The following is a 20,419-nucleotide window of genomic DNA, read 5'->3' on the forward strand; positions in this document are numbered from 1 at the left end:
ACCATATTGCATCACGTGTTAACGCTATTATTTCAAAGTATATATCTATTTATATAATTATTGGTGACTTGTGTAATCAGTATTACAAAAAAAAAGTGGTTCAAATGGCTCTGAGCACTACGGGATTTAACATCTGAGGTCATCAGTCCCCTAGAACTTAGAACTACTTAAACCTAACTAACCTAAGGACGACACACACATCCATGCCCGAGGCAGGATTCGAACCTGCGACCGTAGCAGTAGGGCGGTTCCAGACTGAAGCGCCTAGAAGCGCTCGGCCACTCCGGCCGGCAATCAGTATTACAGTCTTACGAAAAGTGATAGTAGTAATGATCTTTTAAAAATAATTTAGTTTCAGGACTGGAATAAACTCGAAACGTTTTGTTTTTACCCCTCAGATGATTTCATTTTATCCCTCAGTGGGTAAGTACGCCGACGCTGGGAACCACTGGTCTACAGTCTACACTGCTTATTCTCCACATTCACTTCCACATTCACTCCAGAGAAATACCTTCAGAAAAGACTTTCTATTAATTAAATTTATCGGGTTACCTTCCATTAGGAAAGTGGGTGCAAACAGCGACTGTTACGTAATTTATAAATGATATAGCGCAGGAATCAGTCGTCATTTTTTTTTTTTTTTTTTTTTTGCAGGTTTTATTACGCAAATCCAGATTTCGGCTACTGCCTAGCCATTATGAATGCACTATTTTTTAAACTCGATGCATGTTAGTTGCGTGTTGTTAGGGCGTCAGTCACAGTTCCTTGAATACTACAAAAGTAGTGCAGTGATAATGGCTAGGCACTAGCCGAAATCTGGATTTGTATAATAAAAGCTGAAAAAAAAGGACGACTGACTGCTGCGTTCTACCATTTATAAGTTAAATTTATGTTACGTATTGAAATACACTGAGGTAACAAAACTCATGGTACAGCGATATGTACGTTTACAGATGACGGTAGTATAGCGTACACAAGGTATAAAAGGGCAGTGCATTGGAGCAGCTGTCATTTGCACTCTGGTGACTCATGAGAAATTAACAGACTTTGAACGCGGAATGACAGTTGGAGCTAGACGCATGTGACATTCCATTTCGGAAATCGTTAAGGAATTCAATATTCCGAGATCTACAGTGTCAAGAGTTTGCTGAGAATACCAAATAGCCGGGTGCTGTGGCCGAGCGGTTCTAGGCGCTTCAGTCCGGAACCACGCGGCTGCTACGGTCGCTGGTTCGAATCCTGCCTCGGGCATTGATGTGTGTGCTGTCCTTAGGTTAGTTAGGTTTAAGTAGTTCTAAGTCTATGGGACTGATCACCTCAGATGTTAAGTCCCATAGTGCTTAGAGCCATTTGAACCTTTTTTGAATACCAAATATCAGGCATTACCTCTCACCACAGACAACGCAGTGGCCGATGGTCTTCACTTATCGACCGAGAGCAGTGGCGCTTGCGTAGAGTTGTCAGTGCTAATAGACAAGCAGCACTCGATAAAATAACCGTAGAAATCAATGTGTGGCGTACGACGAACGTATCCATTAGGACAGTGCGGCGAGATTTCGCGTTAATGGACAATGACAGCAGATAACCAAAGTGAGTGCCTTTGCTAACCAAGTCGTCTGCAGCGTCTTTCCTGGTATCATAACCATATCCGTTAGACCCTGGACGACTGGTAAACATTGGCCTGGTCAGATGAATCCCGATTTCAGTTGGAAGAGCTGACGCAACGAAGCAATGGGCACAAGTTGTTAACAAGGCACTGGGCAAGCTGGTGATGGATCCATGGTAGTCTGAACTGTGTTTACATGGAATGGACTAGGTCCTGTGATCCAATTGAACCGATCATTGGCGGGAAATGTTTATGTTCGGCTTCTTGGAGACCATTTGCAACCATTCATGGACTTGATGACAATGCTCCATGACATTGGGGCACAACTGTGTGATACTGGTTTGAAGACCATTCTGGACATTTCGAGCGTATGATTTGGCCACCCGACATGTTTCCCATCGAACATTTGTGGGACTTAATCGACAGGTCAGTTCGTACACAAAATCCTGCGCAGGCAACACTTCCACAATTATGGATGACTGTAGAGGCAGCATGGGTCAGTGTTTCTGCAGGGGACTTCCAAAGACTTGTTGAGTCCATGCCGCTTAGAATTGCTGTACTAAGCCGGGCAGAAGGAGTTCCTACACTATATTTGGAGGTATCCCACGAGTTTTGTCGCCTCAGTGTATTTCTCTTCTTCACAAGTACTTTTGCTGCTGTTGGCAGTCTACATTTTATATTCAATCAACGTCACCATCGTCAGTAACACTCTAAGACAAATGGAAAACGAAAGAAGTATCCGAATGGGAGGGGAAGTCGGTAGAAGTGGTGTACATGTACAAACAAAGAAATGATTACAATTTCAGAGAAACTAAACGATTTATTCAAGAGAAAGAGTTTCACAAATTGAACAAATAAGTAACGCGTTGGTCCATCTCTGGCCGTTATGCAAGCAGTTGTTCCGCTTGCCATTGACTGACAGAGTCGTTGGACGTCCTCCTGAGAGAAATCGTGCAAATTGTGTCCAACTGGCGCGTTAGATCGTCAGGATCCCGAGCCTGCTGTAGCGCCCTGCCCATAACGCTCTAAATGTTCTCAATTCGGGAGACATCCGGCGACCTTGCTGGCCAAGGCAGGGTTTGTGAAGCACGAAGACAAGCAGCAGAAACTCTCGCCGTGTGCGGTCGGGCATTATCTTGCTGAAATGCAATCCCAGGATGGCTTGCCTTGAAGGGAAAAGAAACGGGGAGTAGAATATCGTCGGCGTACCGCAGTGCTGTAAGGGTGCTGCGGATGCTAACCAGAGGGGTCTTGCTATGAAATTAAATGGCACCCCAGATCATCACTCTCCATTGTGGAGCTGCGAGTGGGCGTCTGTCAGGTTAGTCTCCCACCACTGTGATGGGCGTCTCCAGACACGTCTTCACTGGTTACCGGGGCTCAGTTCGAAGTGGGACTCATCGCTGAAGACAATTCTGCTCCAGTCAGTGAGATTCCAGGCTGACCCCACTGCAAATTTGGTTGTTGTTATACAGAGGTTAATGGTTTTCGGTGAGCGGCCTGTTAATGGTCCTCGTGCCCATTGAAGCACCAGTTGCATGCCGGACCAATGAGAATGATGAATCCGGGGTTCTGACTGCCTCACGGACGACTGCTACTTCCTGGGGTTCCATCGTGTCTCTGAGTCGACCGCTTCCTTCTTAACGCTGTACTCGGCCATGGTTCACCCATTCCTGACAACAGCGTCGAACAGTCGCATCGCTTCTGATCAAATGTCGAGCGATTCGCCGAATACTCCACCGGCTTCTTTGAGCCCAACTACAAGTCCTCACTCAGACGCTGGTATCGGGATATATCTTTAAGCGCCTGTGAGCGAAGCGTAGTTAGCGTCCAACTGAGTACACGGTATGAAATTAGCAAATATTTTATGTCCTGGCATCCACAGATCTCTTGTTTACTATCCTTGACAGCAGCGCGATCAAATTGCGCAGCACGCGCCACACATTCATTCGTCTCTCACCAAAGTTTACAGCTTCACATTTTCCATCGATACCTGCGTGAATATCAATTTGCCACCAATTTGCATAACTCCTTCGCGGTGAGTCTTTTTTGGCTCAGAGCGTATTTTACTGCCTAAATAACAACTCATCGACTACTTTTAGCGTCTCGTTTCCTAATCCAATTATATCGGTATCAGCTGATTTAGTTCAAATGCATTGGATTACTCTTCTTTCAATTTCATTGACTTTCGTGTTGTAACCTCTTTTCAAGGCACCATCCATTCCGTCCAGCTGCACTTACAAGTCTCTGACACGACCACAATGTCATCTCTAAATTGAAAGTCTTTATTCCTGCTCCCTGTACATTAATTCCTCTTTTAAATTTCTCGTTGTTTTCCTTATCTGCTCGCTCCGTGCACAGATGAATTAGATCCGAGAGAGCCTACAATATTGGTTCGCTCCCTTCTCTAGTACTGCTTCCCTTCGACCCTTATAACTGCAGTACGATTTCCGTAGCCCTACAAGTTGTAGATAACTTTTCGCGCTCTGTATTTTATCCCCGCCGCTTCAGAATTTCAGTTCTATGTATTCTAGACACCACCGTCAAACGCTTTCTCTGAATCCACAAACGCTAGAAATGTAGGTTTGTCTTCCTTCATTCAATCTTCTAAGGTAAGTCGTACGGTCAGTATTGCCTCATGTGTTCCTACATTTCTCGGGGACCCAAACCGATCTTCCGCGATGTTGTCTTCCACCATTTTTCCCATCCTTTTCTAAAAACCTCGAGCGAATATTTTATAACCGTGACTAACTAAACTGTTGGTTCGGTAATATTCACACCTGCCAGTACATGTCTCATGCGGATAGGATTTATTACGTTCTTCCCGAAGTCTGTGGTGATCCTATCTACCTAATTAAGAAATCTAATAATAGAATGAGATTTTCACTCTGCAGCGGAGTGTGGGCTGATATGAAACTTCCTGGCAGATTAAAACTGTGTGCCCGACCGAGACTCGAACTCGGGACCTTTGCCTTTCGCGGGAAAGTGCTCTAGCATCTGAGCTACCGAAGCACGACTCTAATAATATATGACACGACCTTTTAGAACATCATATCTGTTTTTTTCTCATGACGAGTAAAGAAGATTTGTAATAACAGGTAAGAACTCCTCGACTCCCTGGCGTTTCGTAGCTTAAAAAAGAGCAAGTGTGTGGCGAAGTAATTCCTCCGAGTACAGCCAACCGTACACACATTACGTCACGGTTTCCCTTCGAAGGAAGCGGAATGAGGATGTCCTGCATGCTGTGGCAGGAAGCGATGCATCCGAGTGATAGATGGACAGCCTTAAACCATTTGACCGCAGTGACTGTCCCGTGTTGAGCACTACAAGTATGTCGGCCACGAGTCAGTTTGCCGAAGTCCAGTTCGAAAGGAGTGAAACAGTGAGGCTCAAGAACGTCAGGACGGAACACTACGTGTGCGTCCGCTCCGTGGGCTCGAAACACGTCCTGGAGGCAAAACCGCTGCACGTGCTTCAGGACGACGAGGGTACGTGCGAAAACTTTGAGTTTCAGTGCTAGTTCAGTATAAAATGAATTTTGGGTAGCGTTCAAGATTTGGAATGAGTCTTAAAATTTATAATTTTCAAACGACAGACTTGGGTTCCCTCTGATTTCGCAAAACATAAATTCCTCATACGTTACTTCTGTTGCCCGATCTCGTTTTTAGCACAGCTGTACGTACATGAACCATGGACTTTTCCGTGGCTGGGGAGGCTCGCGTGCCCCAGCGATACAAATGGCCGCACCGTAGGTGCAACCACAACGGAGGGGTATCTGTTGAGAGGCCAGACAAACATGTGGTTCCTGAAGAGGGGCAGCAGCCTTTTCAGTAGTTGCAGGGGCAACAGTCTGGATGATTGACTGATCTGGCCCTGTAACACTAACCAAAACGGCCTTGCTGTGCTGGTACTGCGAACGGCTGAAAGCAAGGGGAAACTACAGCCGTAACTTTTCCCGAGGGCATGCAGCTTTACTATATGATTAAATAATGATGGGCTCCTCTTGGGTAAAATATTCCGGAGGTAAAATAGTCCCCCATTCGGATCTCCGGGCAGGGACTACTCAGGAGGACGTCGTTATCAGGAGAAAGAAAACTGGCGTTCTACGGATCGCAGCGTGGAATGTCAGATCTCTTAATCGGGCAGGTACGTTGGAAAATTTAAAAAGGGAAATGGATAGGTTAAAGTTAGATATCGAGCGAATCAGTGAAGTTCGGTGCCAGGAGGAACAAGACTTCTGGTAAGGTGAATACAGAATTATAAAGAGAAAAGTCAAATAGGGGTAATGCAGGAGTAGGTTTAATAATGAATAAAAAAATAGGAGCGCGGGTAAGCTACTATGAACAGCATAGTGAACGCATTATCGTAGCCAAGATAGATACGAAGCCCACGCCTACCACTGTAGCACAAGTTTATATGCCAGCTAGCCCAGCAGATGACGAAGAGATTGAAGAAATGTTTGATGAAATAAAAGAAATCTTTCAGGTAGTGAAGGGAGACGAAAATTAAATAGTCATAGGGGACGAAAAGGAAGAGAAGGAAAAGTAGTAGGTGAGTATGGAATGGGGGCAAGAAATGAAAGGGGAAGCTGCCTGGGCCGGCCGCGGTGGTCTAGCGGTTCTAGGCGCGCAGTCCGGAACCGCGCGACTGCTACGGTCGCAGGTTCGAATCCTGCCTCGGGCATGGATGTGTGTGATGTCCTTAGGTTAGTTAAGTTTAAGTAGTTCTAAGTTCTAGAGGACTGATGACCACAGATGTTAAGTCCCATAGGGCTCAGAGCCATTTGAACAATTTGAAGCTGCCAGGTAGAATTTTGCAAAGAGCATAACTTAATCATAGCTAAGACTTGGTTTAAAAATAATGAAAGGATGCTGTATACGGGGACGAGGCCGGGAGACACTGGAAGATTTCAGATAGATTATATAATGGTAAGACAGAGATTTAGGAACCAGGTTTTAAATTGTAAGAAATTTCCAGGGGCAGGTGTGGACTCTGACCATTTCCAGGGGCAGATGTGGACTCTGACCATAATTTATTGATCGTAGAATGAAGGCTTTCACGGCAGGTGTTATCATTACTTAACACTTCCGGGCTGAGATGCCGTGGTCCATAGATAAAACTCTCCCCTGACGTTTCACCTTCGGCTGCGGAAGGCATCCTCCGAGGGCAAGCAGCGAACTGCAACAAGAGCGCGAGTGAGCGCCGTATACATATATATAAGCCATCCAGAGGGCGCCGCTGTCAATCACGTGACGTCGGCTGTGCTATGATCTCTGATATTGCCAACTTTCTCAATTGAAATTAATCGATTGTCACGCTGTTGCTGCAATGTTGACATCCATATCTTATCCAGCTTAATGCCTTCATCTTTTCTTTTAAAATTGTTGCAGTGTTTGGCAATCTCAATAGCCTCTCTGTACATTCGCGCATAATAATGCGACGTCTTTGCTATGACGGTCGTCTCACTAAACTTTATTTCATGATCACCTTTCTGAAACAGTTCTATATAGGTACAACAAAAAGAAGCGTCAACACCCGTCTGGGTGAACATAAAAGGAACTGCCGCCTGGGACATATTGATAAATCGGCTGTAGCGGATCATGTGTTGATGTATGACTATTGTGATCAAAATTGCCCAACGGGCGTGTGCTATGTAAGCTGCTCGATATCCTGGACGACATCATCCAAGTGTCCGGACGGTTCGCCGGATAGTTACGTTATTTAAGGAAACAGGAAGTGTTCAGCCACATATAAAACGTCAACCACGACCTGCAACAAATGATGATGCCCAAGTAGGTGTTTTAGCTGCTGTCGCGGCTAATCCGCACATCAGTAGCAGACAAATTGCGCGAGAATCGGGAATCTCAAAAACGTCGGTGTTGAGAATGCTACATCAACATCGATTGCACCCGTACCATATTTCTGTGCACCAGGAATTGCATGGCGACGACTTTGAACGTCGTGTACAGTTCTGCCACTGGGCACAAGAGAAATTGTGAGACGATGACAGATTTTCTGCACGCGTTCTATTTGGCGACGAAGCGTCATAAACCAACAGCGGTAACGTAAACCGGTATAATATGCACTATTGGGCAACGGAAGACCCACGATGGCTGCGACAAGTGGAACATCAGCGACCTTGGCGGGTTAATGTGTGGTGCGGCATTATGGGAGGAAGGATAATTGGCCCCCACTTTATCGATGGTAATCTAAATGGTGCAATGCTGATTTCCTACGTAATGTTCTACCGATGTTACTACAAGATGTTTCACTGCATGACAGAATGGCAATGTACTTCCAACATGATGGATGTCCGGCACATAGCTCGCGTGCGGTTGAGCGGTATTGAATAGCATATTTCATGACAGGTGGATTGGTCGTCGAAGCACAATACCATGGCCCGCCCGTTCACTGGATCTGACGTCCCCGGATTTCTTTCTGTGGGGAAAGGTGAAGGATATTTGCTACCGTGATCCATCGAGAACGCCTGACAACATGTGTCAGCGCATTGTCAATGCATGTGCGAACATTACGGAAGGCGAACTACTCGCTGTTGAGAGGAATGTCGTTACACGTATTGCCAAATGCATTGAGGTTGACGGACATCATTTTGAGCATTTATTACATTAATGTGGTATTTACAGGTAATCACGCCGTAAATGCATGCTTTCTCAGAAATGATAAGTTCACAAAGTTACATGTATCACATTGGAACAACCGAAATAAAATGTTCAAACGTACCTACGTTCTGTATTTTAATTTAAAAAACGTACCTGTTACCAACTGTTCGTCTAAAACTGTGAGCCATATGTTTGTGACTATTACAACGACATCTATCACAAAGCGAAAAAAGTGGTTCAACTAAAACATTCATATTTCTTTACGTACTACACCAAAGTGTAATAAAAAATGGGGTTTCCTATTTAAAAAACGCAGTTGATATCCGTTTGACGTGAGGCAGCGCCATCTAGCGGGCCAACCATAGCGCCGTCTGGTTTCCCCGTTCAAGCTAGACAAGTTTCGTTCTTTGTAGTTTTTTGGTTTGACGTTTATTTCGTGAGATATTTGGCCCGGTCACGATCAATGAAACACCTTGTATATATATATATATATATATATATATATATATATATATATATATATATATATAGTGTGTGTGAGTGTGCGCGCGCACATATACAGAGTATTCATTTAAACTGAATGGCAACGGCCTTGCCGCAGTGGATACACCGGTTCCCGTGAGATCACCGAAGTTAAGCGCTGTCGGGTGTGGCCGGCACTTACATGGGTGACCATCCAGCCGCCATGCGCTGTTGCCATTTTTCGGGGTACACTCAGCCTCGTGATGCCAATTGAGGATCTACTCGACCGAATAGTAGCGGCTCCGGTCAAAGAAAACCATCATAACGACCGGGAGAGCGGTGTGCTGACCACACGCCCCTCCTATCTGCATCCTCAACTGAGGATGACACGGCGGTCGGATGGTCCTGATGGGCCACTTGTGGCCTGAAGACGAAGTGCATTTTAATTGAAGACATTGAAGTATCTCGAAAACTACACATCAGATGAAAAAAAGTTATAATTGTTTGTCTCAGAGGGGGCACAGACAAGGTACCACACTCGATCCCCCACGCCACCACGTGCGTGGGGGTGTCGGACAACTTTGAACTCTTGAATGGGACCCCCCCCCCCCCCCTTTTATGGCAGATTACGATTCGACAGCAAAATCTACATATGCTTTGGATTAAGCATTTTCTTCCTTTCGCCACAGGTGGTGCTGTAATCGGAAGAATTGAAATCGGTACTAACCGTAATTTACGACATGCCCTTGAACAACCAGTGGCACGTGGGACGCCATCCCATGCAGCGAGGGCAGTACAGGCCAGTATTTCATAACTTCAATTTGGAAACCCCATTCGCAACGTTGTATTCCTCAGACATATCGAGCAGGGGACTAACCGACGCGCCACTATCGCTGCGGCTCGAGGCGAACGCAACTCTAATTTTCCAATTAGAGTAAGTGTTCAATCGTTGTACTGCCAACTTCAGTACACTCATTGATCCGCTTTACAAAAAAACTGTACACAGGACACAAGTATTTCTGTGGGAATGTCAGCACAGGCATTTCCGATGCAGTAGACCATGTCTTCAGAGCCTGTTGACACTCGGTGGTACACCCTGTCTTTTAAATATCCCCACAGAAAGAAACCCGGCGACGTCAATTCTGGCGACCTAGGGGGCCAATTAATTTGGACACCTCTGAAGATCGACTGACCAGTGTGAACACGGTCTAATTCCTCCCATGCTTCAATTGTCTAACTCGCTGGACAGCCGTCGGGGTGGAACTACGTACCTTGCCGAACGTCCAGGACAACATTCTGTGGGTTCTGATGCACCGGCGCTAGCACAGCTACTCTCATGCTCAAAAATTGAGGATAATGCTGATACACGGTGAAACAACGCTCTGGTACGGAGCGAGGTGGCGTAGTGGTTAGCACACTTCACCCGCATTCGGGAGGACGACGGTTCAATCCCGCGTCCGGCCATCCTGATTTAGGTTTTCCGTGATTTCCCTAAATCGCTCCAGGCAAATGCCGGGATGGTTCCTTTGAAAGGGCACGGCCGACTTCATTCCCGTCCTTCCTTAATCCGATGAGACCGATGACCTCGTTGTTTGGTCTCTTCCCGCAAACAATCCAATCCAATCCAATGCCCTGGTAGGCGGTTTGTGGGTTTAAATCACCTCGGGGTATGACCATGCGGTGCAGTTGACCTGCGGTCGTCGCACGGTGGCGCTGTGTGCTGGTGCATATCAGAGTAGGGCGCAGCGAGCAAGTGTGCAGACGTTTTCAGACGTGCTAATGGTGTCTGTGTGTTGCAAATGTCTGAAAGAACACATATTGATGATGTTATGAGGGGTAGAGTACTAGGGCGACTGGAGGTGGATCAAACACAGCAGGTCATAGCACGGGCCCTCTGTGTGTCACAAAGTGTGATCTCAAGATTATGGCGACGACTCCAGCAGACAGGAAACGTGTCCAGGCGCTACAGTACGGGACGTCCACAGTGTACAACACCACAAGAAGACCGATATCTCACCATCAGTGTCCGCAGACGGCCACGGAGTACTGCAGGTAGCCTTGCTCGGGTCCTTACCACAGCCACTGCAACAGTTGTCTCCAGACACACAGTCTACAGACGACTGAACAGACACAGTTTATTCGCCCGGAGACCTGTAAGGTGCATTCCACTGACCCCTGGCCACAGGAGAGCCCGTAAAGCCTGGTGTCAAGGACACAGTACATGGCCATTGGAACAGTGGTCCCAGGTTATGTTCACAGACGAGTCCAGGTATAGTCTGAACAGTGATTCTCGCCGGGTTTTCATCTGGCGTGAACCAGGGACCAGGTACCACCCTATTAATGTCCTTGAAAGGGACCTGTATGGAGGTCGTGGTTTGATGGTGTGGGGCGGGATTATGATTGGTGCACGCAGAGCCCTGCATGTCTTTGACAGAGGAACTGTAACAAAAAATGGCTCTGAGCACTATGGGACTCAACTTCTGAGATCATCAGTCCCTAGAACTTAGAATTACCTAAACTTAACTAACCTAAGGACATCACACACATCCATGCCCGAGGCAGGACTTGAACCTGCGACCGTAGCGGTCGCGCGGTTCCAGACTGTAGCGCCTAGAACCGCTCGGCCACCCCGGCCGGCAGGAACTGTAACAGGTCAGGTGTATTGGGACGTCATTTTGCAGTGCACCAGTATGTCCGCCTTTTCAGGGGTGCAGTGGGTCCCACCTTCCTCCTGATGTATGACAATGCACGACCCCACCGAGCTGCCATCGTGGAGGAGTACCTTGAAACACAAGATGTAAGGCGAATGGAGTGGCCTGCCTGTTACCCACACCTAAACCCCATCGAGCACGACTGGGATGCTCTCGGTCGACGTATCGCTGCAAGTCTTCAAACTCCTAAGACACATCAGGAGCTACGACAGGCACTGGTGCAAGAATGGGAGGCTGTACCCCAGCAGCTGTTCGACCACCTGATCCAGAGTATGCCAACCCGTTGTGCGGCCTGTGTACGTGCGCGTGGTGATCACATCCCATACTGATGTCTGGGTACATGCGCAGGAAACAGTGGCGTTTTGTAGCAAATGCGTTTCATGACAGTTTTCTCAACTTATCACCAATATCGTGGACTTACAGATCTGTGTCGTGTGTGTTCCCTATGTGCCTATGCTATTAGCGCCAGTTTTGTGTAGTGCCACGTTGTGTGACACCACATTCTGGGATTATCCTTAATTTCTGAGCATGAGTGTATTTCATCAGCTAATCCTGTAAAACGTTTGCTTCGTTTCGTTTTGTCGGTCTGTACGCTGCCATCACACATAAAGGCGTTTACAACCTCGTAAAAGAACGAACGAGACTGGACTTTCCTTGGAAAACATTTGATATACAAGGCAACACGAGCCTCAACAATTCTACATTCTCCGTAATCAGGATTATTTCAATTTCTTCTTCTCCTGTGGCTGCAACATTCATCGTCCACTTGCACGTCTTTTCTCCAGATCATAGGAAGATGAGCTGGCAGTAAACAGTGGGCAAGTATTGTATATTTAGAGATCCCATTTTTTCTACGTCTGCAATATACAGGATCTGCAGTCGTAATGTACTGCTATACTACTTCGTAGTTCGCCACACGGCCACGGTGGTGCATCGAGTAGTCCTCTGTTCAATATGTCGGAGGCATACAATGTTGCGAATAGGGTTTTCAGTTAGAAGTTATGAAATACTGGCCAGTCATACCTTCGCAGCATTGAGGTTGGGTCCCACGTGCCGTTGGATGTTCAAGGGCTGTTGAGTAGCATGTCGTAAATTGCGATTGTCTACCCATTTCCATTCCTCCGATTGCAGCGCCATCTATGGTGAAAGGAAGAAAATGCTTCAGACAAAACGTATGTAGATTTTACTGTAGAATTGTAATACGCTTTAAAAAACGGAAGTCTCATTAAAGATTTCAAAGTTGCCCCTCACAACTTCACACGTGGTGGGATGGCGGGTTGGGTGTGGTATCGTTGGATGTTTCTCTCCGAGACAAACAAAGTGGAACTATAACTTTTTTTATCCGATGTGTAGTTATTGAGATATTTCAATGTCTTCAGTTAAAGTGCGCACCTTGATATATACATATATATGAAGTTTTGGCAAAAGTGGGCAGGAAATCGAGATAATTGGTTTTTAACGATTCGCCTATCTTTGTGGCAGATATAGTTACAAGGAAACAAGTATAGCATCGGCGGATTGGTATAACTTTAAGAGGATTGGTCGCCGACATTCTTGGCGGAAATAGGTGAGCAATCAGTTCTTTACTGACCACAAATTAAAGACTTTGTCTCTGGACAGATAGCTGAACGTATCGGCACTCCACTGGCTTCGCTCTGAACTGGAACAACAGACTCCTTTAGCAGTGTGAGGTCCAATGTTCGAGTCCTCGGGAGAGCTGTTATAGCGCCGCACTTGATGGCTGTACTAGGTGTCACCAATCTGCTCGTATCAAATGGTTCAAATGACTCTGAGCACTATGGGACTTAACTTCTGAGGTTATCAGTTCCCTAGAACTTAAAACTACTTAAACCTAAGTAACCTAAGGACATCACACAGATCCATGCCCGAGGTAGGATTCAAACCTGCGACCGTAGCGGTCGCGCGGGTCCAGACTGTAGTGCCTAGAACCGCTCAGCCACTCCAGCCGGCATTTGTAATTTAAACACTAACTAATATAGTAACTTATTACGTATCTTGACATCATTATAAAGCCTATTTCACTGCATGTGGTCATTGGCAAATAAAGAATCAGAATCTGAACCAAGTTGAGAGCTTTCATAAATTGCCTAGAACAGCATATGGAAGCATGTGCAACAGAATTAGAATTTCACAAAAAATCCTTCATAATATTAAGTGTATATCGAGCACCTTCAGGTAACTTTAATCTGTTTGTCAACCACCTTGAAGCTGTACTGGCCCATTTAACAACCAAAAACAAAGAAATAGTGGTTGCTGGTGATTTCAATGTAGATTTCCTTAAAGACTCTCCCAATAACAACTTATTTGAGTTAGTAACACTATCATTCAACCTAATTCCCACTGTTAAGTTCCCCACTAGGATAGCCACTTACTCACAAACAGCCATTGATAATATCTTTATAGAAAAGTCCAATGAACAAAATTATATTACAAAACCAATAGTCAATGGCCGCTCAGACCATGACATGCAGTCCCTTCTGTTAAATGTTAATACTGAACAGGATATAAAATCTGTTAAATCTGAGCTCAAGAGGGTAATCAGTAAGCCAAAAATTGATTATTTTAGGACACTCCTCAGAGACATTCACTGGACTGATGTTTACAGTGCTCATGGCATGAATGAAAAATATAACATTTTTGCTAATAAAGTGCTTACCTTATTGGAACACTGCTTTCGCCCAAAACTTACCAAGGTTAGAGCAAAGTCTACAAAGAAGCCATGGATTACTCGAGGAATAGGGGTATCTTGTAAAACAAAAAGAAAAGTGTATCTGTCAATCCGAAACATTTCCAATGTTGATGCTATAGCACATTATAAGAAATACTGCAAAATATTAAAGACTGTAATACAGATGTCAAAGCAAATATATTACAAGGAAAAGATAGTCATATCAGATAACAAAATAAAGACAATATGGGATATAGTGAAGGAGGAGACCGGTAGAACCAGACATGAAGAGGAACAAATAGCATTAAGAGTAAATGATACATTGGTGACAGATGTGTATAGTGTTGCAGAACTTTTTAACAAACATTTTATAACTGTTACTGAAAAGATAGGGTTGTCAGGTTCGGTAGATGCTGCTATGGATTACCTTAGACCAGACATTTCAAGTAACTTCCATAATATGAATTTGGCCCTCACTACCCCAACAGAAATAATGTCCATCATAAAATCTTTAAAATCAAAAACATCTAGTGGGTATGATGAAATATCAACAAAGTTAATTAAAGAATGTGATTCTGAGCTAAGTAACATATTAAGCTATCTGTGTAACCAGTCGTTTATTAGTGGAATATTTCCTGAATGGCTGAAACATGCTGAAGTTAAGCCACTGTTTAAGAAGGGAGATAAAGAAATAGCATCAAATTTCCGTCCAATTTCACTGTTGCCAGCATTCTCAAAAATTTTCGAAAAAGTAATGTACAGTCATCTTTATAACCATGTTCTCTCAAATAACATACTGTCAAAGTCACAGTTTGGATTTCTAAAAGGTTCTGATATGGAGAAGGCTATCTACACTTACAGTGAAAATGTGCTTAATTCATTAGACAAAAAATTGCAGGCAACTGGTATATTTTGTGATCTGTCAAAGGCATTTGACTGTGTAAATCACATCCTTTTAAGTAAACTGGAATATTATAGTATAACAGGAAATGCTGCAAAATGGTTCAAATCTTATATCTCTGGCAGGAAACAAAGGGTGTTATTAGGAAAGAGACATGTATCAAGCTATCAGGCATCATCCAAGTTTGTTTTGTTTGCCGATGATACAAACATTGCAATAAATAGCAAACCAAGTGTAGTCTTAGAAAGATCAGGTAATAAAATATTTGTGGATATTAATCACTGGTTCCTAGCCAATTCTTTGTCACTAAACTTTGAAAAAACACACTACATGCAGTTCAGAACTTGTAAGGGGTGTCCCAAGAGTATATATCTAACATACGATGACAAGAAGATAGAAGAGGGGGATAGTGTTAAATTCTTGGAATTACAGCTTGATAATAAATTCAACTGGGAGGAGCACACCACAGAACTGCTGAAGCGTCTTAACAAATCTCTGTTTGCAATGCGAATTTTGTCAGACATAGGGGATATAAAAATGAAAAAGCTGGCATACTATGCTTACTTTCATTCCATAATGTCATAGGGAATTATTTTTTGGGGTAATTCATCAAGCCAAGCTAAAGTTTTCTGGGCACAAAAACGTGCAGTGAGAGTTATATGTGGTGTGAACTCAAGAACATCCTGCAGAAGCCTGTTTAGGGAACTAGGGATACTAACTACTGCTTCCCAGTATATTTATTCCTTAATGAAATTTGTCATTAAAATATATCACTTTTTCAAACCAACAGCTCAACTCATGGAATCAATACTAGAAATAAGAAAAATCTTCACAAGGATTTAAAGTCACTTAGTCTTGTACAAAAAGGTGTGCATTATTCAGGAACACACACTTTCAATAACTTGCCAGCAGCCACAAAAAGCTTAACAACCAATGAAATTCAGTTTAAGAGAATCCTAAAGGATTTATTGGTGGCCAACTCCTTCTACTCCATTGATGAATTTCTTAGTAAAACCAACTGATTTGTATATAAGTACAACATAACTTCTGCACAATTTCAGTGCAGTAATGTGTTCATTGAAAATTTGTGTGTGTGTGTGTGTGTGTGTGTGTGTGTGTGTGTGTGTGTGTGTGTGTGTGTGTGTTAGTATAATCTAACTTCTGCACCATTTCAGTGCAGTTATGTGTTCATTGTAAATAAGTATTACAGTAGTTGTATTACCTTATAAATAAATAAAAAACTTTTTTAAGAAAGCCTATGACTCAATTGACCGGCAATCTTTGTTTAACATTTTAGAGGAACTTGGACTTGACTCCAAAACACTAAGGCTTATCAAAGAATCACTGACAGACACTGTATCTAAAGTCAAATTCAGGGGAGAAATCTATGAACCTTTTCTCATAAAAACTGGAGTACGTCAAGGTGACGGGCTATCTCCACTTCTGTTTAATATAGTCCTGGATAAAGTCATTAAGGAATGGGAAAAAGAATTAAAAAATCAATCCTACTGGAAACCAATCCATCTTGGTAGAACCAAAGACAACGTGGAGATATCTTGTTTAGCATTCGCGGACGACTTGGCCATACTTGCAGATGATGAAGAAATCGCCACCAAACAAATAGAGATCCTTAAGGAATGCACGGATACAGTAGGTTTACAAATTTCGTTTCAAAAGACAGAATTTTTCTGTACGAAATTCCATATACACAGTTTGAACACAAAATATGGAAAAATAAATAGAGTAAAACATTTTAAATACCTAGGTGAAATTTTGGAGCCAACCGGAGGAGAGAAAGTTGCACAGAAGATCAGACAACAGAAAATGAAGAGAGCATATGGTATGACACATGAAATATACAATAAAAAATGCATCTCCTCGAACACAAAAATCAGACACTACTGCGTAGTAATTAAGCCAGCAGCACTATATGCTAGTGAAACGCTCACACTCCACACAAAATGTGATTTAGAAAAAATACTAAAAGAAGAACGCAAAATTATGAGAAAGATTTTAGGTCCAAAATTAACAGAAGAAGGATACCGGATACAATCAAGAAGAACCACAGAAACTATATCAAACCTGACAGCAGACATAAGAAGGCGAAGATTAAAATTTTATGGGCATGTCACTAGACTTCCCCCCACACGACTCACCAACAGAATTCTCACTTACATAGAAAAAGTCAAATCAACAACACCATGGATTAGCCAAGTAAAATTAGATTTACAAAAAGCAAATATTGAACTTAAAGATGTCAAAGATAGAAAAACTTTTAGAAATAAGGTGGAAAAGTGGATTGTATTGTCGGAGAAGGAAGCACTAAAGAGACCAGGAACAAAATGGACAGAAGAAAGAAAAAGAAAACATGGAGAATGAATGAAAGAAGTATGGAAGAAACGACGTCATAAAGCTTTGCGTGATCCTTCTGGGTCCATTCGCGATAAGTAAGTAAGTAATAAAAAACTTTTTTATTTTAAATTCAGTGAATTAGTATTTGTAAAATGACTCTTAGTGTTCATTAAAAAATGACGATCATTCCACTTGGGACCTGTGGAATGGTACATTAGCTTATTTGTTTTAGTTGCAAATATTTGTCATGTATTGTTGTTTTTCTGACATGTTCCACATCCTGGAGGACCTCCTCACTACGTATCAATTGGAATGAAAATAAATCTAATCTAATCTAATCTCTGTGTCTCCTCCATGTCCGAACAACATCGCTTTGGCTCACTCTGAGACGCCTGGGCACTTCCCTTGTTGAGAGCCCTTCCTGGCACAAAGTAACAATGCGGACGCGATCGAACCGCCGTATTGACCGTCTAGGCACGGTTGAACTGCAGGCAACACGAGCCGTGTACCTCCTTCCTGGTGGAATGACTGGAACTGATAGGCTGTCTGACCCCTCCGTCTATTGGGCACTGCTCACGCATGGTTGTTTACATCTTTGGGCGGGTTTAGTGACATCTCTGAACAGTCAAAGGGACTGTGTCTGCGATACAATGCCCACAGTCAACGACTATCTTCAGGAGTTCTAGGAACAGGGGTTATGCAAAACTTTTTGATGTGTGTATTTTTCAATGAAAAACGCATATTCCCCACCTTAAGGATCACTGTTAGAGCTACGAACTTTCATAGCGCTAATCATTTCGTTGTGTACATTTATTCCAGCATTGGGTCTCGCGGGTGTGTCTGTATCACAATTAGTTTTGATACAACAAACTTTACTCACACACACGAGGGGTTTTCAAAGTTACACCTTTTCTTGGTTCACTACTAAACGTTTGGTTCATTATATGAACTATGCGCTTTGTTTCGACGAAAATTTTCGTAATGTAATCATTTGCGTGTGAATTCGTTGGATTTTTGTCATTCCGACTCATCACTTGTGAGCTAAGGCAAGTAAATACATGTCTGCTTGAAAAACAGCACACAACCTCTCATTAAAGAGCATGGAAAATAAATTTAAAAAAATTATAATGTATTGTTTACGTTGAAGACCCTGTAGCAGAAAAAAGTTGGTGGTGTTGTGACAAAGCTGGCACTACAGGCAAGCACAACACTATTACGGTTTAGTTTACCGCTGCTGATGAGGTCATTAAATGTGGAACACATTCGAAGTGGGGGAGAACATCGGCGGTACCGCTTTCAGAGGGAGCGCCATGGCACTTAGGAAAACCCGGAAAACTTATATCTGGGCGACTGGCTGTGTATCTGAACCCCGTCCTCCTAAATGCGAGTTCAGTGTGTCTTAGCACTGCTCAAGCTTTTGAGGTAACTGTTGCTGCAGCTCGATTAGTACGAGGAAAAAAAAAAACACCACAGTCGCTGTGAAGTGTAACAGCTCTGGGCTCTACAATGAGTTTTACGGTTGCCTGTTTTTGAATGCTCATCAGTGTGGCAGTTGTTAATGTGAAGTCTTCAGCTGTAGAAAGCCAAGTAGTGCACCGAATTTACGATCGCATGTTGGAATGACACTGAATAGTAATTTGTATATAGGAGACGCTGTCCAGTATTGAAGCACACACGAAAGACGAATTTTTTCTTCGCGGGATTTTATTTACTTTCATTCAGTAATACCTTTTGACAAATGATGTAATAAACTAATGAGTGTTATCTAGGTCTATTGTCTTTAATGAGCCTCACACAACCGATTATTAAATAATACTAGTGTTGAAACAATACTTTATCGACAAGGAGAAGAATAATTATCAGCCAAGTGTGACAATATGGCAGGAACCTTATAGCCTCATATATAAGACTAAGACAATTAGTGTTATAGCTTAAAGAATAAGTGAAGTATTTTTTACTCATTTTGCGTTACACGCTACAATTTGTAATTAAGTTTTTCCTGAGACGTCCGTTTCAGTATGTGACTAGGATTATTAGATACTGTGGTTGAATTTGATTTAAATAATTTTCAAAATTTGACATTACAACGACCTTGCATGCAGTAAAATGGATAAAGCTGAAGAGTCACGGTGTCATTACATTAATGCCACATTGTCACAACATTTTAAGTGGCTTACTTACATCCATCTTTGAAGAGTGACAAATTTCCATGATTATTTCACTAATTTGAGACTGAATTCTTTTTCTTTTTTTTACATTTCAGTTACATTCAAATTTTATTTCTATAGAACAGCTGACATTGAAGACACCCAGCTTGTTCTACCAAGACATGAAGCTACCCAGAAATATATAAGCATGGACAAGAAATACAGACTAAATCTTAAAGATGATCCATATGAGATGGTAAGATCACTTGTATCTGGTCTTAAGCCAGTCCAGTTTATAATAGATACAGCCAATTAAAAAATGGCATTAAACACTGTAAATTAGAAGAGCAACTTTTTTACAGTATTGAAGAATTATTCTCTGTTAATAGAACTGTGCGTAACTGAGCTGCCACTCAGTGCCATGAAAATACAGGGTGTTTCAAAAATGACCGGTATATTTGAAACAGCAATAAAAACTAAACGAGCAGCGATAGAAATACACCGTTTCTTGCAATATGCTTGGGACAACAGTACATTTTCAGGCGGACAAACTTTCGAAATTACAGTAGTTACAATTGTCAACAACAGATGGCGCTGCAAGTGATGTGAAAGATATAGAAGACAACGCAGTCTGTGGGTGCGCCATTCTGTACGTCGTCTTTCTGCTGTAAGCGTGTGCTGTTCACAACGTGCAAGTGTGCTGTAGACAACATGGTTTCTGGTGTTGGAATTCCACCGCCTAGAACACAGTGTTGTTGCAACAAGACGAAGTCTTCAACGGAGGTTTAATGTAACCAAAGGACCGAAAAGCGATACAATAAAGGATCTGTTTGAAAAATTTCAACGGACTGGGAACGTGACGGATGAACGTGCTGGAAAGGTAGGGCGACCGCGTACGGCAACCACAGAGGGCAACGCGCAGCTAGTGCAG

General features: G+C 43.1%; 1 protein-coding gene across 1 annotated transcript in view; it reads left to right on the forward strand.

Moving 5' to 3' along the window:
* The first annotated feature begins 4,920 nt into the window (after positions 1-4,920).
* LOC124595448 overlaps positions 4,921-20,419 on the forward strand; it is a 31,374-nt gene continuing 15,875 nt past the window's right edge. Inside the window, exons 1-2 of the mRNA XM_047134191.1 lie at positions 4,921-5,094; positions 19,605-19,744. Of these exons, the coding sequence (XP_046990147.1) occupies positions 4,938-5,094; positions 19,605-19,744 (297 nt within the window). The 5' untranslated portion in view covers positions 4,921-4,937. The remainder of the gene's footprint in view (positions 5,095-19,604; positions 19,745-20,419) is intronic.

This window comes from Schistocerca americana, chromosome 2, assembly GCF_021461395.2.
Source record: "Schistocerca americana isolate TAMUIC-IGC-003095 chromosome 2, iqSchAmer2.1, whole genome shotgun sequence".
NCBI lineage: Eukaryota > Metazoa > Arthropoda > Insecta > Orthoptera > Acrididae > Schistocerca > Schistocerca americana.